This window comes from Protopterus annectens, chromosome 6.part1 (genome assembly GCF_019279795.1).
Source record: "Protopterus annectens isolate FY-2018-M chromosome 6.part1, PAN1.0, whole genome shotgun sequence".
NCBI lineage: Eukaryota > Metazoa > Chordata > Ceratodontiformes > Protopteridae > Protopterus > Protopterus annectens.
In genome coordinates, this window is record NC_056738.1 from 110812462 (window position 1) to 110837098 (window position 24637).

The window sequence follows — 24637 nt, forward strand, 5'->3', positions numbered from 1 at the left end:
CACTACATTTAAAACCAATTTGTCCTGAGTAATGAGTTCCTGGTTCTTTGCATGAAGAGCAATCTGTCCCCCCAAAGGGGCAGTCAGTTGAGAAGTGCTTGGCAGTTTTAAAAAGAAGTCATTGAGACAGTTTACCATAGGGGGGAGTTTTACTACCTCCAGATTTGGAAGTGGAGGCCCCCCACTGCTTAGTCCTGTGCGTAACCCTGGGACTGAAGCCTGGGAGCTCTGCTGGATCTGAGTTTGGACTGAAGGTCTGGAAGAGGCAGGAAAGGATCAATTCTTGGAAGGCCAATGCCTACTAAACCTTGGAGGTTGTACTTGTAAAAAATCTTTAACAGTTTGCATAGATTTAGCTTTTTCCTCCATCTTTTTAAGAAATTCTTCTGTATTGTTGCCAAACAGGCAGTCCTGGTTTAAGGAAGCATCCAGTAATTTTGCTTTAACATGATCTGGCAAGTGTTGCTCCTTAAGCCAAGCATGCCTTCTAAGTACAGACTCAGTTACAGCAGCCCTGCAAGATGCCTCTAGTGAATCAAAACCACATTGCAAAGTATGTTTTCCAGCTTGTTCAGCTGAATGCAGTAAATCCTTATTTTCAACACAATCAGGAATCAACATCATTTTCTGTTTATGTAATCCAATAATATGCTGCTGATACTTTAACATATGAAACTGTCAGTTTAAGGTCCTACTGGCCAAAGCTGCAGAAGTGTATACCTTCTTACCCCATCTATCCAGCGTCCTGGAGTCTCTATCAGAGGGGGTAGGGTTTTTGGCAGTAGTAGCTTTAATGACCTTGGGCCCCTGTGAAATGGTCTCAGGATCCGCAGTAGGATTTTTAAAAAGGAACTTATGCGAGTCAAGGACCCTGTAATATCTATCAGGTTTTCTGGGAGTAGGAGGTAAAGAGTCAGGGGCCAAGCTAGATTCTGAAAAGGCATCATCAACAATGTCTAGTACAGGAGGGTATGGCTAAAGGCCTGTGCTGGGGCAGGAGTAAGAAATCCCTAAGCCTCTTTTTAGAATCAGAGAAATCCTGACTTTCCCAATGAAAATGCTCCCTGAGGGTATGCAAGGTTTCACCAAAAAAAAAATCCTCCAGGGGGGATAGAGTCCTCAGCACCAGAATCCTCATAGGCAGATAAGGGTAAATCCTGGTCATCAGAGGAGACAGAAAATTCAGAATCCTGGTCAGAAGTATCATAAGCAAACTCAGTCCTAGGTCTCTTAGAGGGGGAAGGTTGACTTCCCCTGATTAAAGTAATAAGGTCTTCAGCCATTCTTATTTGTTTTTTAGGCATAGAGGCCTGGCCATGCGGTCTGGGCGTCAGTTTTCTAGGCATGTTTCGAGTTTTAGGACTTGAAGAAGAAGATGGCGTCTGTTTAATACGCAGGTCAGTAGGCCTGAATACACCCTCAGAAGCCGGTGCCTGCAAGCGGCTCCGGACCCATCCAAGGTAGAGACATCCGCAGGTTCCACAGATGAAGCATCTCGTGGCATACCGGACTCCGAATGGGTCTCAGTAGAGGCCCGCGAATCTGCAGGTATCAGGGGCTGCGAAAGCGCCTCATTGAGTATCGGCGAACTGGTGACGGTCTTAGGAGAAGCGTCGTCGGCAGCTTTGGACCTCAGCGGCCTGTCTCTCTGTCTTTATCGTTGCGTTTTTTCAGAATGTCGGTAGTCGGATGGCTTACCAAAGACATATCGGGATAATTGAACCGAGCACCAAAATATTTAGAAGCGTAAATATACAGACGACGGATAGTTCGTGGTTTAAATAAGGCACAAAACTGACAATGAGGTACGTCGTGGTCAGGGCCTAGGCAAGGAATACAGTACGAATGAAAATCTTTATGAGGTATTTGCTTTCCACAAGTGATGCAATTATTTACTTTTACTGACATCAGTTTAGAGCAAAAAAAAGTTTCCCCAACGGGTTACTTAGCTTTCAGTTGAAGACTTCGGTTCTGAAACTAGAAAACGAAAATTACAGGAGTCTGCCGACTAGCACTTGCAAACTGCTTCTGCTTTGGGCACCGCACGGCAAGAAAGACTGGGGTAATGGCATTGGCTGCATGTTTTATACCCTTGACGACCTGATGCCATAGAAGAAGGGACAGCAACCGACGCAGGACACAAGATTTTGTTAATCAGGCCGACTGAGGGCTACTGCAAGCAGATAACCCAAATGTGATGACTGCAATAGTGAAACACGAAGAACATTACCAAGTAGGTATTTGGTAGAAGCTCGAATCAAGAGTACAGCATCACGCTGTTTTGGGAATAATGGCCAAATCCACAGCTCAGTTAAATGCCCCCCCACCCAACAATCTGCTGTTGGATGACACGCAGGCCTCAGTTTTGTTTTACCTAACATAAATCATTTGCATACTGGCCACGTTTGTGATTAGAGGGAGTGGGAGGTGCAAGACTCCATCCCTTGCTTCTTCTCAGGTTTCTTTGTGGAGTCTGAAGTTCTAGAGATTTTTGTCTCTGACAGACAAGGCTACTGAGGTCTCTCACTCTTCCAGATGATACCTACTTCTGGTAAAGCCTTATGGCTTATGAAGTCCAGTATGAAGAGGTATCAACTTCCCATCCACTCCTGGAAGCATCTTGGTGTTGTTTGTGTGTGTGGGGGGGGGTGGGGGCACTAAGCAGTCCATGTTCGTTCTTTTGATGGAGCCACATATAACCATTTCTCCTCGTGCCGCAAACACTACCACCTCCTCATACTAAAATAACATAACTTCTGATCAGGGAGCACCATGACAACACTTTAGACCCAGACTGTTGACATCCTGTTCAAAATGGATTAAGATGAGCTCACTGCAACCCTCTTAACCTGTCTCACACATCTCTGACATGGTGGACCCCTCCATTCTCCAATCAGCTCTAATGGTTCAAAAACTTCCTTGGCAACAGAACCTTCAATATGAAGATAAGAATCTGCTTATCAAAACGAGGCTCCAATCATCATAGGAGTTACCCTAGGGTTCTATCCTTGCCCCCTACTTTTTCCATCTTCATAGATAAATTGCCAGATGAACTTCCACCCCTGCAGAACAGAACATTCAGAAATTTAACATCTGCTATAAAATCACCTCTCTAATTCTGCCTGGCTGAACTCCAACAAGCTCCTAAATCCAAATCCATGACTTTTGGAGCTGCTCAAAAGCTTGCTAAACCCTTAACACCCTTTCATAAAAGAGCCAAACAACCAGGCTATCGAAATATTTAGGAATCTAGCTCAGGCAGTCTCAACTTTCAAGAACACACAGAACAAAATAAGAGTCTTAAAGAAATACCTACTCTTCTCTTCCATTCCACCCCTCCTCCAACAAGGTCTGCAACAGAAAACGGAATCCTCTTTGCCCAACTGTAGCACAGACTGTCCTTCACTGCAGCAGCCTCCAACAAAAACCTAAAATCCCTCCAGTCAATATCCAATAAAATTTGCTGATTCACTACAAACTCCCATAGGACTGACAACCACTGTACTATCACTTCATAAGCAAAATGGCTACCAGTTGAAAGAATTGAACTTTTTCTAGGCTCTCTACTATTTGAACTTCTGCACTTAAACACACATACACCTCTTACCATTAAATTGACAACCAGCCTTACTGTCTTTCAACCTCAGGGCCCTCTCTCAAACAGAACCTATTCTTCAAACACTTCAGATCAAGCTACAACGTACTAACCACAACTTCTCCCTCCTAGTTCCTTAATTCCACGAATCTCAGCCAGACTACTTAAGAGAGCTTATGAATTACACCAGTGTCAGGTTACAACAAACCTTACCTTTCAAAACAGAAAATGCTTCAATATGAACCACATCCCAAACGTGTACATTATGTGTAGCAATGTCTTCTCAGCGGTATCATAATCATTGTTAATAATATAAATAGCCACGGTGGTGCAGCGGTAGCATTGTTGCCTCACAGCAAGAGGTTCTCCCGTTCGATTTTCGGCTGGAGCGCCTTCTGTGTCGAGTCTGCATGTCCTCCCCGCGGTCGAGTGGCATTCGAAAGACATGCGTGAATGGACGTGCCTTTGTTGAAGGTTGGGCGTCAGGCTGGCACCTCAGCACCATAAAAATCGACTGCCAATCATTAGCAGACCAGAGTTCCGCTGTGGCGACCCCTAATCGAGAAAAGCCGAAAGAAAAACAAGTTTGCCTCTTCACACTTATTTGACAGCTAAGTAGCCCACAGTTTTAATAGTTTCAAATGCTTTCACACTACTCTGTTGTATTATGCATGCATTTTATTTCCTATATCTTCGCATACATAACTGTTTTCTGAAAGCAACAAACACCACCACACATATGCTTACACCCTGGAGCCCCAACAGCAAAGCCCACAAGACAAGCAAAAGCATTACTCAGGATTCTTGTCATAGGGGTCTCCGCTGTATGACACACACATGCCCATTCATCAGACTGAACAAGGAAAAGAGGACTATTAGTTGGCGCCAGAATCCACCAAGTGACGCACGGACTCAAGTCACTACACCACTACATGATTCTAGCACAGCCCATGTTGGTATTAATGACCTGAAACATACTTCCCTGGACTATATGGAGAGACATTGCTGATCTTTCTGAAATTTTCTCAGGCAGATATGTGCCTTGCATTGAGCAGCATATTACCTTCAGGATGATGCCACAGTACGAACAAAAGAAAACTTGACTTCAATAATTGGGTGGGGTCAATATTTGTCCGCATGGGAGTACATGGATAAAAAACTGCTTTGCAAAGGATAAAAAAAAATGCACACTTTATTCAGCTGCTTTTACTGTAATTGTGTTCTTTACACTGTATTACCTTGTTTTGCCGTGTGCTCTTAAGTGTTCAAGAGCTTTTATTCATAGGTAGGTACATAGGATCATAGGTAGGTACTAGGCATCAGCCCAAGGGCCTACATAAGCCTAGCCAACAAGGTTCCATGGGTTACGCCACCAAGAAAGTTATTTTCCTGTGTCACGGTCAAGCAGAGACATAGAAGTGATCCCCGGGGTGTATTTCCTATTTCCCATCCACTCCAAGATTTTTCTTGAAGAGTGCTAATGAAGAACTTTGCTTGACATAGATGGGTAGCTTGTTCCAGGGTATAGGAAGTCTCTGGGACAGGAATCGATCCCTCCAGCATGTCCTGTTTATTGTGGTGACAAGGTTTAGGTCCCCAGAGCATGTAGCTCAGAGGGATTGGGAAGTGTAGCATGTCCAACAGCTCTGGGTTTGACATAACTTTATATGTTAGGCAGTGTTCACCTCGGAGTAGGCGATATGCTATGGAGTAAAGCTGGAGTTTACTGAGGCGGTCAGTGTAGGGCATTTGTTTGAGGCCAGTAATCCTCTTTGTGAGGTACTTCTGTGGCCTTTCCAGCTGCTGCAGATGTCTTGTGAGGTACATTCCAAAAGGGGCGTTGTACTCTATAATGGGTCTAATGAGTGTCGAGTAGAGGGGAACAATGACCTCTTTTTTTCCTAGATGAGAACCCTTTTATGATGAGGTGTGCCACATAGAAGGACTTCCTGACTACTGCGGCAATATGACTATCAAAGGAGAGACTACTGCCCACCTGGGTCCCAAGGTCTCTTATCACGCATTCGTTAAGTAGATTGCAGCCTATGTGGTAGCTCATGGGTACAGAGTTTTTACCAAAGGGAATGACACTGCACGTTTTGGCATTGAGCTTGAGGCCATGGTTCTAACACCAGGCATCTGTCTCAGTGAGGCCCTTCTGTAGGATGTCCACATCATTTCGGGACTTGACTATGGCTCCTAATTTGCAGTCATCTTACTACTTGTTAGTAGCCTGATTAAATGTATCTGTTATTCTAACCATCTTAGCTTTGGTTTTAGCACTTGTGCTTCAAGCCAGTTACTTTACATTTAAGAAGGTTCTTGTGGACAAACCCTTATCAAAACCCTCTCTCCATAAGTCCGCCCAAGCACTTGGAACACTATGTCTGGACAATTCCCATCAGTTTCTCCTGCCAGCCTGGTTGACATGGGCATACTGAGACAGTGTAGCAACTGCCTCATGTTTACTGTCAGCCCTCTTCTCCTTGCACATAATTCTTTCACCTACGAGAAATGCTTAACTAGACTCCATGCTCTCTCGCACCACAGTTAGTACTCCTGACAAAGAGGAGATTGCCAGCACAAACACCACACCACTCACATTGCATAGCTAAGCACCACACACACACACACACACACACACACACACACACACACACACACACACACACACACACACACACACACCTATGCAAAGGTCCCCAATAAAAACTTACCTAAACAGCAGAGACCTTCAAAACACACTGACAAACATTCCACACACAACAGACAACACACCAGTGTCTCACAAACACAGCTCATAAAGCAAAATAATCCATCACAACCCACAAGACATAACAATAAAGCAAACATACTAGTCATTGGTGACTCAATCATGAGACACACCGATGTCCCCCTCACCAAGCTCAACAAGGAGAAGGTCACAGTCAGTTGTCTGTCTGATGCCAGAATCAGCCACATCATCCATGCAATTAAGTCTCTCCAAAACAAGTACAACTGTCACTGTCCATGTTGGTGTGAATGGTTTGAGACATACCTCGCTGGACTATATGAAGGACATAACTGAACTCTCAGAGTATGTGTTCCAGGCAGGTATGACCCTTGCCCGAAGCAGCATACTACCTTCACCAAGAATGATACCACAACACTAACAAAAAAATAATGGACTTCAACAACTGGCTTAGTTTCTGGCATCATTCCAAGGGGATCCAGTACCTGTCTGCCTGGAATGACATGGTCAACAGGCCTTGATGCTTTGTCAGAAATGGCATTCACCTATCACCACTGGGTTTCCAGATCCTGGCCAAGGCTTTCACCTCCCCCATTGTGCCTTTTTTTAGGCAATGCCCCAAAGACAAACCTTCCAACTTAAAAAAATCTGTCAAAAAGCAAATTGAAGGTCATGCTTAATGCTAGGAGCCTTAGCCTGAAAATGGACTCAATGGAGACTCACCTTGCACTGGAACATGCCAATGTCTGTGCGGTCACAGAAACTTGGTTCAGGGCTGTGGAGAGCACACCTGCCTTACAAGGCTATACCTCATTCCACACATTCCGACCCCAAAATGAGGTCGGGAAGACTAAGGATGGTGGAGTCTCTATCTTCATTAAGGACAGGCACGCCTTAAGACTGGTTTGCCAGCATGACATACTGGAACTACTCCAGGTGCAACTAACAGCTGGCAAGACACTAATCCAAGTTACAGCTAACTACAGACCTCCCTCCATGACTCAGGACACCCACTCCTCTTACCTGGATCTACTCGACTCCATCAAGGTACTCCCTAACACCCTGATCCTTGGTGACTTCAACTACCCCACCATAGACTGAGTGAACTATTCTTGCACTAATGCACTCTCTCAATGATTCCTTGACTTTATCAGTTCTAACACACTAGACCAGCTCATCTCATCCCCCACAAGGGGAGATACCACTCTGGACTTGGTTCTCACCAACATGGGCAACCGCTACACCACTCCCATAGTATGTTCTTCCCTGGTGAGATCAGATCATTGGACTGTCTCATTCGAAGTTTCTATCCTACCCAACCCCCCTCAGCCATACTCAAGCTAAAAAACTTCTCAAAAGCTGACTACAACCTCCTAAGGGAGGGCATCTGTAGCTTCACACCACCACCCTCCTCAGAGGATGCAGACAACTATGCTGAACAGTATGCCAATACAGTATACAAGCACCTGTACAACTGCATGGGCTCAGCCATACCAAAAAAAACCTAAAACCTGCTCCTCAAGGAAACACAAACCTGGTTGGTGGACATCCTCTATCAACAAGCTTTACAACAAAAGGAAGAAAACTGTTCTCCAAGGGTAAAAATGAACAAATTCCAAATTGGAAAAACTCCCTCCTTAGCCTCAACAAGCATATTAGATCACTAATGAAAACATCCAAGGCCAATTATGAATCAAACCTAGCCTCCAAGACAAAGGGAAACGATAAAGTCTTCTTCAGTTACTCAGGAACCTCTATGGCAAAGCCTAGATTTGTTCCAAATTAGTACTTAACAGTACCACTTACACTGATCCTGTCGACTTAGGTTCGGTGCAAACTTCACCCCCCAAGGCCCTTTCGATATCCCTGGTACTTGTCCCGCACCTCACATCTCTGTAGATCAAGTGTTGCAGGCCCTATCCAAGGCAAAGAACACAGCTTCCATGCGACCGGATAATGCAGAATACATCCTGGGATACTATCTCCAGCAAAAAGTGGCTTTGCCACTGAGCACCCTATTCAACCACAGCCTAATTACAGGCTTCATTCCAGCAGAGTGGAACTGATATTGTCATCCCCTTGCACAAAGGTGGTGCCACTACTGACCCTGGAAACTATCGCCCCATTAACTTGACAAGTCTGATCTGTAAAGCCATGGAGCGTATTATTATGGATCTCATAAACAAGGACATAGGCAATCTCCAAGCACTTGACCCCACCCAGTTAGGATTCGTCAAGGGCAGAACTTACCTTTTGAACCTGGTTGACTTCTTTGAGACCGTCACAAAGGCCCTGGATGAGGGAAAGTCAGTGCATACAGCTTACCTTGACTTGGCCAAGGTCTTTGACACAATCACCCACTCAAAAAGCTAACACAACTTGGCGTACATCCCTATCTCATCAGGTGGGTGGCCAACTGGCTCACCGTCAGGACCCTCAAAGTCAAAATAGGCACCTCCACTTCAGATAGCAGACCTGTCACTAGTGGAGTTCCCCAGGGATCTGTCCTGGGACCCTTACTGTTTGGCATCTATTTCTCAGAGGTCCGAGATCCAGACAAAGACAAAAGGCCTGTGGCTGACCAAGTTTGCAAATGACTGATGTTAACATACTGCAAGAGGGTCTCACAGCAACGAATGACTGGTGCCAAAGTCATGGCCTCAAGCAAAATGCAAAAAAATGTATAATCATACCATTCGGCAAAAACATGATCCCTACAGATTACCACATCGACAGCAACCCTATAAGCATACAACCTGTGGTGAGACCTGGGCACTCAGTTAGATAACCTCACACTCGACCATCATGTAGCAGCAGTGGTCAGAAAAGCCTTTTACTTGGTTCATTTCACAAGTAAAGGGATTGCATCCAGGAAAAAGGAGGTTATTACCTCTCTATACTCCTCCCTCATTAGACCAATAGTTGAGTATAACGCCCAGCTTGGGATGTGCCTCTCTAAACATCTGCATCAACTGGAAAGGCCACTGAAATACCTCACAAAGAGAATCCATGGCCTCCAACACCTGTCCTATGCAGACAGGCTCAAATCACTATCACTCCACTCAGTATCAAACAGTCTGCTCAGGAGTGATGTGCGTCTCGCCTACAAGGCAACATCAGACCCTGCCCTACTAGAAATGCTCCATAGTCATAAGTCTAACTCCTCATGCACTACCTGCTCAAAAGGCCTGAATCTAATATGCGACATCAACAAAACCTGATGGAGAGACAGGTTTGTCTCCCAGAGGCTGCCCCATCTCTGGAACAGACTTCCCATACATATCAAACAGAGCACCTTGCTGACTGTCTTCAAGCACAACCTTGATGAGTGGATGGGAAAGCACAAATTTGTCCCAGGGGTTCCATCTGTGTCCCTCATTGACAGGGGTGACAGGTGCTGACTGAGGTTTCTTTTTGGGATAAATTCTTGGCTAGGCTTGTAAGGGCCCCAGGGCCATTAGCCTAGTAGCCTCCTGTGATCTGCACTTGTCTCTCCAAGGCTTCTGAATACTGGCTAAAACTTTATCCACTCTCTTACAGCCTTTTTTGGCAATGTCAAACTGACGAACCTCCTGACACAGCAAATAAAACCCAAAGGTGTTGTTATTCAAAGCCAGAAACCTAAACAAGAAACTCCAGACCCTACAAGCTCTCCTCACTCTGGGAGAATCTAGACACCTGTACTGTTACCAAGACAAGGCTTAAACCCATAGAAAGTGCTCCATTAGTTCAATGCTTCAAATTGTGTGTGTCCCACACATCCAGCGCAGAAGCTCCGAGGGGAAGAGATGGCTCTGAAATCTTTGGAGCTGACCAACGCCTCAGATCCAACAGGGAAGCTTCTGCTCTGAGAGTCATCTGGATATAAAGAAGTTGAAGTTGGTACACTCAAGAGGAAGCTTCAGAGCCGAAAATGAGAACATTCTCTGATCTGATGCAGACAGACCCAGAAGGCTCGAATCCAGGGGTTCCTTAACAACTGGTTGGATCAGAGGAGGAGCTGATATTGGTGAGGTGGTAAACATATGGAATTCCTGACCCAAGGGGGTTGGAGTCAGGAGAACAACCATCTGTAACTGCGCCAAGAGAAATTTCTTCATCATCCTATCCACATAAGCCTCGGTCAGACTTCTGGAGAACAACCATCTGTAACTGTGCCAAGAGAAATTTCCTCATTATCCTATCCACATAAGCCTTGGTCAGACTTCTGGAAGAATGAGAGGAAGTGACCGATGGAGGTCTGGAATGGTGACTAATCCCCAGGAAAGGGTATGGAACCCTTGAAGTCACTGGATCCAATGAAGGAGAATACAGAATCCATGGCAAAGACTTTGGATCTGACAAAGTACGATCCGAAGAAGTCTCTTTCTAGTCTGAAGCGGCTGGATCAGAATAGTCTTTGGATCGGACCTGAAACACTTCTAAGAGGCTCAGAAGTAGGATCTGATGTTGGTGTTGAAGAGCCAGAATGAACCAAAGATGCCTTGAGTTTTGGTTTGGGGATGAACCCCGGAAATAGCCTCTGAGAAAGACGATGGCAGTAGTCCTTTCAGAATAAGTTTTTCTTTGCTATCTGCGATCGCTTTGGGATTAAAGGCTTTGCAGGTAAATGAATCAACTTTTAGATGGTCTGGGCCCAAACAACATCCACACAAAACATATGCATCAGACAAGGGCAATTTGTGCCCACATTTCTGGCATTTTCTAAAGCCAGAAGAACCTTTTTCAACATCAGTCTTACAGGAAAAGAACAATATTAAAGAGTAAACTAAGTTACGTATATGTACATGTGTGTGTGTATTTTTGTCTTTTTGTTTTTTTGGAAAGAGTTAACCAGAAAAAGGATAATATACCAATAATGGCAATACACAGTTACACTAACTGTGCAAACTATAGAAAGAAGGGAAGGAAGGAATGCCTACCAACAATGGTATGCAGAAATACACAATAAAAATGTGTGTAGAAATACAGGGAGGTATTAGAAAAAGGTTATAAAATAGAAGAATGGAAAGTACTAGAATATGAAGCAACAAAAAAGTTATATTATGTTTTAAACTTATCTCCCACTCCGAGATGCTCGAGAGCTGAAAGCGACCATATCAAAACACGAAAGCGGTAAATGAGATTTGAGGTATGTTAGAGGTTGGTGCATTATGGGTAAAGAAGGAGCTTGAGAGTTTTTTGGTGTTCACGAGCTAAGTAATGGGAGTCGGAACACAGGATCAGAATCGAAAGCAACAGTTGAGGACAGAATGAAAATTGGCAACATCAGATGTAGTAGTTTAGATTTTTTTTATGGTTCAGCAAGAGTTACAAATCCATATTTCAGTTGTTGTTAAAGCTTCCCCCAAGTTATCTTTTTGGAGGTGTGCCATGTTGTCACTGTAATAGGGAAGCCCCTTGTGTGGATGGGCAGAGGTTGCTGGTGAGAATGTTAAAGAGGAGGGGACCAAAGATAGAGCCTTATGGTACAGTGGTGGTGACAGATGTATGGATCGAGGTGGAGTACAGTTTTACTGATTCCTACGATAGATAGCTCATGAAACATAAAAGGATGGGCTAATGAGGACATTTGAAGCAGAAGTTTGCCGTGATAAACTGTGTCAAAGGCTTTAGACAAGTTTAGAAATAAGACTAGTTTGCCATTAGCTTTATTGACAGTATCTACACAGGTTAGAAGTGCAGTGTTAGTACTATGGAAAGGACAGAAGTCATGCTGTGTGGGGGATAGCAGTTCTTCCTGCAGGAGACTGTATTCAAAAACAACTGCTAAACTTTCTTCAAGTACTTATACAATATAGTAGTAGTATTCAAACAAAAAGAAAAAAAGACATGGCTAAAAACAGGAACAGCAACACCTGTAATGACAGAAGCTCTCCAAATAATTAGTCCTCCTTAGTTTCCTATTTAGTTTAAGTTCAGCAAGGCCAGTTATGAGGTCAAGATAGCCTCACAGGCTACAGACAACCACAAAGCTTTCTATAGGCTGCGGACAACAGTGTGATGGTCAAAAGTGTCACCGTCAATAAGCACAGCAACACAGCGAATTTACTGGCTGAAAAATTCAGCTGAAACTCCACTCCCCCCTGCCTCCCCCATGAAATATCTACTAACTAGCATAACCCTAACTATTAAACAGGGAGCAGGTCCTAGCGGCACTCACTAAGGCCAAAAACACAGCCTCAGTGGGCCCTGACAAAATCCAGGGATGCCTCCTAAAATAGCTGGAAATATAAGCGAACAGGACCCACTTCAGTCACTTTTCAACTATAGCTTCAAAACAGGCTTTGTGCCATGTGAATTGGAAGAATGCAGTGGTTATCCCACTTGATAAGGGTGGACATCATCCAACCCTAGAAACTACAGACCTATTAGTTTGACTACTCTAACATACAAAGCCATGGAATGAATTATCATGGAAATGGTCAACAAAGACATAGGCAACTTTTAGACACTGGACCCAACCCAATCTGGCTTTGTGAAGAGAAGGTCATACCTACTAAACCTGGTAGACTGTTTTGAGAAGGTTACCAATCCAATGGATTCCGCCTACCTGGACCCAATTGAGGTGTTTGATGCAATACCCTATTCATGTATACTTGACAAACTCACCAAATTGGGCATAACCCCCTACATAACTAGGTGGATTGCCAGCTGGCTCACAGACAGGACCTAGGAAGCCAGGATTGGTAAGATTACCTCCACAATGAGACTGGTCACTAGTGGACTAACTCAGGACTCCGTGCTGGGACCACTCCTATTGGTTATCTACTTTTCAGAGGTAAAGTAGAATGTCAGTGTCAAGGGCCTTTGGCTGACCAAGTTTGCAGATGACTGCAAACTGGGCTATATCATAGATTTCCCCCATAACACAAACAGCTTACAAAAGGGTCTAACACAGAGAAATGACTGCTGCCAAAGTAACAGATTAAAGCCAAATGCCAGAAAAAGCATTGCTGTGCCTTTTGGGAAAACTGTTACACAGGCCAATTACTCCATTGATAAGGCAGCCCTAAGAGTTAACCTGGTAGTCCGGGACCTGGCAACATATGTAGACAGTAATCTGGCCTGTGAACAACATGTGTCCAAGGTAATAAGAAAATCATTCTGCGTCACCCACCTTAGAAGTAAGGGCATGCCATCCAGGTCCAAGGAAGTCATAATGCTACTTTACTGGGGCTTTATCAGACCCATCATTGAATATAACGCCCCATCATTAAGCATAATGCCCCCTTTGACAAGTACCTAATCAGACGGAAGCAACAGTTGGAACGTCAACAAAAGTTCCTTACCAGGAGAATCCAGGATATAAACATATTGCCCTATTAGGATCGCCTTAAAGTTCTCTCTACTCTGTCTCCTAAAGTTTACTGAGGGGCAATTTATGCCTGGCATAAAGAGCAGCCTCAGATCCAGCTCAGATGGACTTTTGCACATCTGCAAAACAAAAAACATCAGAACCGCTAGATCCAGGGATGTAAATTGTGCTTGTGACATGAATAAGACATGTTGGTGAGACAGATGTCTCTCTTAGAGGATCCCCATGCTTTGGAACAGGATCCCCACTTGGGTCTATATCATATAATTGAACATCCTATTTAGCAAACGCTCATTAGTCGAACACTTCTTCTTCTTTCGGCTTTTCCCGGTTAGGGGTTGCCACAGCGGATCACCTGTCTGCTCATGATTGGCAGTGGAGTTTTATGGTGTCCAGTTGCCAGCCCGGCTCCCAACCTTCCACAGAAGGCACACACACGCATGCACTCATGCCTAGGGTCAATTTAGAGGCAGACGGTAATGCCCAAACTAACATACCCCCTCCCCACATAACCTGTACAAACTTCCTAACCAACACACCCCCTCCTAATAAATGCCCATAATACACAGGGACATGTTTGAATTGGGCTGCACAGCTAGGCTTATAAAGGCTCTGGTGGTCGTTGGGCATACACTAGGCTATGTATCCCTGGACTGGGCCTGAAATTGGTCCTCATAAATCAATGCCCTCCCCTGGTAAACAAAACACAAACATAAATAAAACTAAATAATCCTACACATATGAGTAAGAAGCTGAAATTAGCACCAAAAAGAAGAAATCTTGTCAAAGTTAGTAAACTTAAGTAGACAATGATCATCAAGAGAGTTGGCAAGAATTTTAAAGTAAAAATGTGTAAAATTAGTCTACTATTAATGAAGAAGGGAGTATTAGAAGTAAATTAAAAATACACATGTACTTACATAGTGACATGCATGTATGATTTGGAGATAAGATATTCTGGAGTGTATTTAATATACACATTCTATACGGTGGCTAAGTACATGCACAAGGACCAAACAACAACTGTTAGTGGCTTCATTAGTGTTGTTTTGTAAGTCTAGCAGGTGCACAAGTTTTGATTTATAAAAGTATACTTAGAGCAGTTTGTCTGTTTTTTTTTAATTTTTATGTTACTCTGACTGGTAACTTCATCTGGTTTTCTGTTTCAAATGTTTCCAAAGTAATTTCCCAACAAAGCTTTGTTACAGTATCTTGGAACCTAATGTTGAACCACTAAGGAGAAGGCAATGGAACTTGTCTGTAAAGGGTAGCCAAGAAAATTCTGATGCAAGGAGCAATGAAGGTTTTTGGACCACAGCCTAGGATGAATTTTACAATCCTGTAGTATGTTCTCTCAAGTTTACTTTGATAGCAAGAAACTATTTATTCCTGTGCAAAATACATTACCGCAGAAGTTTTGAAAGTACTACTAAAAGGCACTAAGTTGGCATGTTTTTGCTAAATACTACCTGATCCTGTAGAGCTATTACAGTTACAGTACTATCAGTCAATGTTATCCCTATGCTGTGCAGCACACAGACATTATCCAACAGCGGCTTCAAACTACAACTAGAGATTCTCACAACATATACCTTAAAGTGCATCCTAAAGCACACTTAGAATATACATTGACTTTACAAGACTTGCTAACACACAGACTAAGGCCACAGCTTTGGATGGCTTATGCACGTCATTTTCACCTCTGATACATTGTACAAGGCATTTCTGATTTCTGGAGAGAGACAAACATATACATTTCAAAAATATTCATGATTTTGCCTCAAAAATGTGTTCGCTCCCTCAAAAAATTTGTGAATCTGGCAGAACAGTAAGGATTTCCAAAATTGCTGGTACAATTCTGTACTTCCAAGAATACATATTACACATTTTATTCTACTATTTTTCTAAATGAATAACACAAAGAAATAAAAAGGTGTTCTTGATTTGAGGCCTTTTCCCGCATTTATAACTGAAGAAGCTAAGAGCTATTAAAGGAAAATTATAAGATGGAAATGAGTACTAGGGCTTGATTATGTTTAAATTAGAATGACAAATGTAAGAATTATTTTATCACAAACTGCCACCCTAGCACTGACAGGCAGTGTCCTGCTTGGGTAAGAATTTGGTATGAATATGTGATTAGAAATAATATCACCCTGAAAGCCCTTCCTTTCATAAATCAAGTTGGCCTCAAGAATATTAATCTAAACAAAATCCTGAAACGTAAAATCAAAATAACTCAGGAGCTGATGAAATCTATAAAATATTTCCCCTCCTTTAATCAATTCATCTCAATCCAAATATCAAAATTAACAATAAACTGATTAATCATTTAGATTACTCCCTCATAAAGGATTGCTTTATATATGATATTCTTAAGCATAAGGACAAAAACCTTCAAGATCTATGACTAACACTGAAAGTTAAAAATAAATATACCATAATCTTACGTCAGCTATGGGAAATCATATCCACTCTAACTAAAGCTATACCTATTGTTGAACAGGATTATCACCATACTAACTGAAGTTATGTCAACTTTATCCAGTAAGGAGAAAATGCTTTCAAATTCTTATAATCTGATAACTCATATTAGACATAGCTCAGTATGCCTGTTTTCCAATTACTGGGATCAACAAGGCGTCACATTCACCAAGGATCAAAAACTCAAGGCGTTCAAAATTACCATGGAACTTTCTCCCTTTAAAAAATTCTGGTACACACAGTTAATGATCAATAATAATACTTACTATACACCCTCCACCCTTAATAAATTTGACCCAAATATCTCCCCCTTCTTGCTCATGTTGTTCCTATCCACATTCCTACCTCATATATGTTTTATGGTTCTGCAAACACAGTCACAAACTCTGGAACTCTCAAAGTGCATCTAGAGAAACTGGGTTACCAGAAATCGACCCTATCTTGGGAGCTAGCAATTCTCCACATCTCAGACCTAAAAATTTCTAAACTAGAGTTACACGTTCTGATTTCGCTCTGTTCTCTAATGAAGTTGTATATAACTAAAAACTGGATGGATAGAACCAAAATCAGCTGGAGAGGTTTCAGAAATATGGCTTTTAATTATGTAACTGCACAAAAAAAATCATAATAAGAGACACCAATAAAAGACTATACTACCAGAGACTCTGGAATCTGATGCTCGACCAGATTTTAAATGCTTAATAAAATCAAGTGTGGAAGCATATATTTGTAGTGGTTCAACCAGCTAATGTTATAAAACAGTCCAGAACTCAATTTTCCGGGTTTGTTCATAAAGTCTCAGGATTGTATGCCTTATTTGTACAACCTTTCATCTCATTACTAATCAACCTTGTATAATGGTAGCATCCTTGTAGATAATGTACATAGTTTTAATTGTAGAATTGTTGTTTTGTTGTGTTGACTTGACTTGTATTGTTGTGTTGACTTGACTTGTATACTTATGGATGTCATCATTTTTTTTCCTTTTATGTATTTACATATGTTATCTCTAACTTGAGTATACATTGTTGTCTTTCCTATTTAAAAATACAATGAAAAGTTATTTGAAAAAAACAAGAATGACAAATGTACAAGTTAAAATGTTTCCCTTGTTTGCACTCTACACTGGTAGAGAGAAAACAGACTAAAGGGGTACTTTCTTAAGAAAATGCATTCTCACCCTTTTCCACGCTTCTTTAGCGTCCTTAGTAAAAAAAAAAAAAAAAAGTTAACAGGTTAAATATCGGTTATTAAACTGAATTTTCTAACCTCTATGGGTTAAAGTAGACAGCTACCACAACTGTTTTCTTTCTTGTGCAGTGTTCTGTTAAAAGACCAGGAAGAATCAAGCCACTTGAAAATGATGAAAGAATAATCTTGATATACAATGTACTTAGAAATTTAAGAAAACTTTTCTTTACCATTAAAACATACAACATAAAATGCCTTACATCTTATAAAAAGTAGCTTAACACCTCAATCACCATTACATAATTTTTACTGCACTTAAAAAAAATGCCTCAAAAGTTTATCCTGTTGAATGAATGATGCTACTGCCAGCAGTAGTTATTTAGGTTGACCTCCACATTACAGTATTTCAAATGGAGTGCAATTAACATGTCGAGTCGTAACTTTGACATACAGAGATGCAAAGAAGGACCATGCAAACAGGAGCTGCCACACACTTCAGAGCACTGACATAAACTGCCAAAACATCACAGACTAAAAATAACAAAATAAAAAAAAAAAAAAAAAAAAAAAAAAAAAAAAAAAAACCACAATTAATCCCTTAAATAATTTGCTATGTACAAATAAAAAAAATGTTGCTACTATTCTACTGCAATGCCTTGCAAGTTATAATTAAATTGCAGTGAAAAAATAAAAACAAAGGAGGAGACTGTTACAACAGAGTACATATGTAGCACAGCTTCCACTAGTACAATTATTAAAAGTACTTAACTACTAAATACAACAACAAATGAAAACAAGCATTCTGATTGTTGGGAAACAACAACATGCAGTATGCAAACTTAACAGAAAAAAGAAGGCAAGTACTAACAGTTTAGGGCATACTGAACTGCTGAGTACCACAAAATTAAATGTTCAAGACTGGCTTCTCCTGCCATAAAAGTACCTCCTCAATGCTGGCCAGATCAGATGTCCCATCCAAAGAATTATATAACCGGTGCTAATCAAATGAGTGATCACTCTGTGTGGGTTAAAGACATACACACAGTCTTTGAGGCAGTTGTGGTAATTTACATTATTTTTAGTAAACTGAACATAGGGGAGTTTGACATAATAGTCAAGATCTTCACCTCATAGACCCCAGGATACGGGCATTTAGCCTAATATTCACCCAAGAACCTATACTAAGTAATTTGAATACACAGTCTCTTATCTTTCTGTGTAAAAAGAAAATCTACCTGAAGTTCTCTAACCACAGAATGTCTTGGCAGTGTCAATACTACACTGTGTAACCATTTCAATTCTCACATAAACAGTTATTAACAATGAGAAAATTGGTAAAATGAACACTTACAATCGTTGCATTTCATTTGCCATTTTATACATTTCCCTGTTCTCTGTAACCAAACATATGAATGGCAAGGAGCATAATGGAAGTATTCCCAAGTTAATAAAAATGCCTATTAGAAATATTAGGAACATACAAGTCCATCTTGGCAGACAGCTGGCTTTCACATTATCAAAAAAGGTATTTAGTCAAATAAAAAGAATCATAATTATTACTATTTTTTATATTAAGGATGAGGTCTAAAGCAGCTTACAGTATTCAATTATGAACCCCTTTACCATCTGGAAAATATTTTATCTGGCTGTTTTAATCCTAGACCAGAATGTACAGTATTCACTTTAATTTCATGAAGAATGTATGTTCTTTATAAAAATATGAAAAAAAATGCAAATTTCTTTAAATACTGTTATTAAAAAAAAAAATGTATGTAAACGGAATTGCCAAAACAGGCAAAAAAGGATTTTACCTTGATAGGTGCAGTTGAGAACTTAACCATTTGTTTTGGCTCCACATCCTCATCATCGGAAAGACCAGGTATTTCTTCACAATCATAATCCACAAAATATTCCTCAGGATCTTCTTCAAAACTCTCTTGATACTTTCTTATTGGAGTGGACTGATACACAGATTCTGTATCCCTATCATCGACAAATGCGGCATTTTCTATTCCACAAATTCTTGAAGCAAAATTTTTATGGCATATATTTGACTCTTCTTCTACCTCGCTTTCTTCCTCCTCTTCATCATCATCTCCCTTTTCATTTAAATCCTCGTCTAGTGTCTTCTCTTGATTACTTTGCTGCATCTCACCTGCTTTCAAATCTAAAAATCTCAAATTTTTCTCCACTTCTCTGGGTATCTGTTTTGCAGACTCAGATTCAGAAATAAAAACATCCTCTAGTTCTTCAACACTATCATCCTCACTCTCAGAAGTTTCATTCTGTACAACCACCAACTCCGCTCGAACCATTGCAACATTGGTACCAAGTGCAGTACTGCTTGAATCATTACTTGGTCTAGAAACAGATCCAGTACAACCATTTTCACTGGTTTCTGAACAACTGAATGAGTTTTTCTGCTCTCTGCTTAACACTGAAGAGGACACTGTTTCAGAAGAATCCTCTCCACCAGGGCTAAGGAACAGAGAGCTATCAGAAGTTCTGGAACTGACAGTTTCCTGGCCATCTTGGGCAGACTGGTGTACCTGTGAATCTTTGTTAGATTGTTTAGTAGAATCTTCTCCGTCACTATCAGCCAAAAAACTTTCTAATCTCCTGGAAATTGGTCCCGCATTGAGAGATGGCCTATGGGAAGTTTTTACGTCACTACTACTAGGTTCATCACCAACGGACGCTGTAGGAGTCCTGGATAAGGCACTTGTATTTGCATCTTTTCTGTCTGAGATGTCAAACAACGCCTTCCCCTTCTGACCTGAAAGGGTTGCTGCTGGTAACCGGTGTACATTTGGATTGGAGCTCTGATCTTTAATATTTCTTTCAAATAGCTTCCTTGCTTCAGAAAACTTCTCAGCAAGTGCTGCCTTGTCAAAATCATCATCTTCGTTCTGTACGACCTGTTCAGGAAAACTACCATCGGTAGGACTAACGTCGAACAGGCAAGATTTATTATTATTGACAGGACTTGTTGGTGAACTTGGCTGAAGGTCAGATTTAGCAGTCAATTTGGATTCGCCGGGGACTTCGTTTGGGGGTGACCCCATCTGCATAAACATGTGTCTAATTTTATTGACACGGTTACCAGAAAAAGGCCTCCCTCTTGCGTCCTCTCCGTTGTCAGTTGACCCATTTGTTCTTGGTGAACGAGATCCTGGTTTAGCTGTTTTATTTGTTCTCGCACTCTCAAAAGAGCATTTGATAGCCTGAAAGTCCGATTTGTATGCATTTCTGTGAGGTGAAGCGCTTCTGAATGCCCTCTCTCCCTTGGATTCTGTTTTGATCATGTTGAACACTTAAATGTTAACTCAAGAATAGCCACCGTGACAAAAGTTGCTTTGTGCAAATGCCTCCACTTATACAGGCACATTAATGCTTTAATATTATTGTTTCAAGGCTGCCAACATTCTTTGATCCATTAAAATCTAAACATCTGCCTGCTGTGCTTACAAATGTCCAGATGGGTATCCAAACTTAAAGCAGCATGTTACCTTCAAAACTTCTCACGTGTAATAAACTATAACACTTAGTCCGCATGGTGCAGTGCTGAACATAAGTAAAGGTTCAAACTACAGCAAAGCATTACAAAAGAATCCGGAAAACGGAATTCAAAGGCACAAGTAACTCCTGAGTTATGGTGTTCCATCTAGTTAACACCTCCTCTAAACATATTACGGTTGTCAGGTTTTCACAGAGTGCTACTTAGTATACATATACATTCTCTCCCTTGGGGAAGGTAAACACAGTAGAAACTTCGACAGTCCCTCCACTAAATCCGGAATCCAAAGTCCCAGTCCCACTCAGTAACGCTTCCAAACAAAGCGATCCCCCGTAGTACTCCCAGAAGCCCGTGACTTCAGCCGTGTTTCAAACAAAGCGGGATCATCAGGGGAAGCGGCTTGTAACTTTGGAGTCAGTGCAAAAGGAGCAGTTTCCGGGCAATTGCTGGAACACGTCCCAGTCCGCGATAGACTGATTTTCCTTGGGAAAACTACTTTCAGTACTTTACATCAGGATATTCGCTGTTAATTTCTGTCACGTATTTACTGACAGTAAACATTGGAATCCTTCTCAAAGGCTTTTTACTTCAACAACTTGTTCCTTTATACTTTGTTTCACAACGCCATCACTGCCTCTTTCCACAGCTCCCTAAAAATCTAACGAGCATACAGCGCGTGCACCATGGTGGTAGCACACAGCACTGCGATATAACAGGCCTGCTCGTACGGTACTAACAACGGGGAACGCGCACGCACTGCTCTTCCCACTGTGGTGGTGTTAGGAAATATTCCATGTTCCTTATGTTTGTTCGAGAGTAGTTAAATAGGATGCAAAGGGTGGGTGAATGCCTAGTTCATACAGGTTTATGGCATTGGGTTTAACACATTTTGTTTCGCGTGTTCACAAAAACTAAAACATACGCCGTCGGGTACTATCACATGGCAGGCTGTGAAGAAAAAATAATTATAAAACGATATTTTTTACATTGATTATAATGTTGCAAAACTATCTGGAAAGTACGTAAAATGTAGTGCAATAGTATGAGTATTTTGGACCCCCCCCCCCACCCCATTTGTAGTGGTCTTCAAGTTGAAGACTTCCAACACTTTTTTCTAGAGGTGACTACTGTTACAGACCAAAGCACTGTAAAGCTACTAACTGATATCGCTGGCTGCGTCCAGTAGTCCTGTAGTGATTCACACCTTTATACCGGCAGTTGTCCACAAATTTGACATGGCTCCATCCAGATTTACTCAATTTTAATAAGGAGGGTATATGAAGGATCAGTGTCAAGAATTAAGGTGGGAGAGCTTCTGTTTGTCAAGCTGTGTTTGAACAGAAGAACCAGACAGGGAGGTCCTCTTTCCCTTTTATTTACTTTATGTTTAAAAACATTAGCATATAAAATAAAGGACCCACGAATTCAAGGTTGTAACAGGTATAGTAATTAAAAAATGTTAGCTTTATTTGCAGATGATATGTTTTCAGATTTGATAAATTCAGAAAGGACTCTTCTGTTTTTTTTTTTTTGTAGAGCATTTTGAGACGGCTTCAAGTCTTTTCAAGATATAAGATAACTAAAGATAAAGCAAATAATATGAAGATAAAGCAAATGATACGCCGTAAAATGTGTACCCACTCATGAATTGGTTCATCAATAGCTATATTTATGGGGACATGATAAGATGAAACATTTAGTTGTATAGATTAAAAAGGATTTTATTTTGGCAGCCAGTGATATGTGGAAAGAGATTAAACAAAAGATAGTACCAAAAAGGAGAAGTTAAAAGTTTTTAATTATGGGTATGGATAGTAAGATAAAAGCAGTGAAGATATTTTAGACCCTTTAGTTTAATATACAGGTTAGACATTTTTTATCGACCAGAAATGAGTTGTGTTTGATAAAAGAGTTGAAAGAATTTAGCTGAGAGGGGAAGAGGGCAAGTGTTAAGTGGGATAAGTTGATTTTCCCCATAGAACAATATATTTTGGCATGACTAATGTAAAGGGATACTTTACAGCTTCTCAGTTAAGGCGTGTGTGTGTGTGTGTGTGTGTGTGTGTGTGTGTGTGTGTGTGTGTATATATATATATATATATATATATATATATATATATATATATGTGTGTGTGTGTGTGTATGTGTATATAGGTTCATAGGTTCATACTAGGCTATCTGCCCTAGGGCATTTATAAGCCTAGCCAGAGTGTGTTTGGCTTTCGCCACCCATTTTAAATTAATTTTGCTATGCCTTTTTTTGAGGTTAGTATACTGTGCCTCTGTCTAACAGTGACACAGAAGTGATAGCCGGGGTAAACCTACGATCTCCCATCCACTCATCAAGATTCCTCTTGAAGAGAGTCAATGTGGGACTCTGCCTAACCTGGACTGGGATTTTATTCCAGAGTGAAGGGAGCCTCTGGGTTATGAATTTGTCCCTCCAGCATGTCCTATTTATTTCAGTGCTGAGGTTCAAGTCTCTCGAACACGTAGCTCGATGGGATTTGGATTTTCTGAGGTGCAGCATGTCCATTAATTCTGGGTTGGACATGGCTTTATACGTCAGGCACAGATCGCCTCTGAGCAGGCGGTATGCCACTGAGTAGAGCTGGAGTTTCTTTAACCGGGCAGCATATGGCATCTGTTTGAGCCCTTTGATCCTCTTGGTGAGGTACTTTTGGCATCTTTCCAGTTGCTGCAGGTGTCTGGTAAGGTACATTCCAAAAGGGGCATTGTACTCAATTATGGGCCTGATGAGGGATGAGTAAAGAGGTACGATGACCTCCCCTGATGTAGATGTGAATCCCTTCATGATTTGGTGGGCTATATAAAATGTTTTTCTAACCACTTTGACACGTGGTTGTCAAATGAGAGATTGCTATCAACTTGGGTCCCCAGGTCCCTAATGACTTCTTCTGTACTTAATGGATTACCACCTATGTGGTAATTTGTGGGCACTTTGTTTTTGCCAAAGGGGATAACTATACACTTTTTGGCGTTTAGCTTGAGGCCATGGCTCTGGCACCAGTTGTCTGTTTCTATGAGGCCCTTTTGGAGGATGCTTGTGTCGGCTGGAGAGTTGATTATGGCGCCCAGTTTGCAGTCATCTGCGAACTTGGTCAGCCACAGTCCTTCCGTGTTGGCCTGTACCGCCGAGAAATATATACCGAACAAGAGAGGTCCCAGGACTGAGCCTTGTGGGATGCCACTTGTAACTGGTTTGGAGTCTGACATGGCTCCAGCAATTCTAACCATGTGGGTTCTGTCCTTGAGCCAGTTTGCAACCCATCTAGTGACATAGGGGTTTATATTTAAGCTGGTGAGCTTATCTATAATGCCCGAGTGGGGTATTCTATCGAAGGCTTTTGCGAGGTCCAGGTAGGCTGTGTGGACCACCTTCCCCCTCGTCAATGGCCTTGGTGACTGTTTCAAAGAAATCGACCAGGTTTAAGAGGCAGGATCTGCCCTTAACAAAGCCAAACTGGGTAGGATCCAGTGTCTGTAGGTCCCCAATATCTTTATTTATGAGGTCCATGATGATCCTTTCCATAGCTTTGCAGACCAAGCTAGTCAGGCTTATGGGGCGATAGTTTCCAGGATCCGTTGAGGCACCACCTTTGTGGAGAGGGACCACTGTTGCTGTACGCCACTCTTTGGGTACATATCCTGTAGTAAGGCTAAGATTGAACAGTAGTTTTATGTTTGGGTTTAGCTCTTCTTGGAGTTCATGTAGGGCGCAGCCGGGACACCATCTGGTCCCATTGATGCTGTGTTTTTGCTTTGGAGAGGCGGCTCTTA

General features: G+C 41.6%; 1 protein-coding gene across 2 annotated transcripts in view; it reads right to left on the reverse strand.

Annotated features, from left to right (window-relative positions):
• Positions 1 to 21615, reverse strand: part of LOC122805417 (neurabin-1-like) — a 1624240-nt gene extending 1602625 nt beyond the window's left edge. Inside the window, exon 1 of one of the 2 annotated variants that reach the window (XM_044075548.1) lies at positions 19131 to 21615. In XM_044075548.1, coding sequence (XP_043931483.1) covers positions 19131 to 20624 — 1494 coding nt within the window. In that variant the 5' untranslated portion in view covers positions 20625 to 21615. The remainder of the gene's footprint in view (positions 1 to 19130) is intronic. The other variant, XM_044075549.1, reaches the window with a different exon arrangement.
• Positions 21616 to 24637: the final 3022 nt, after the last annotated feature.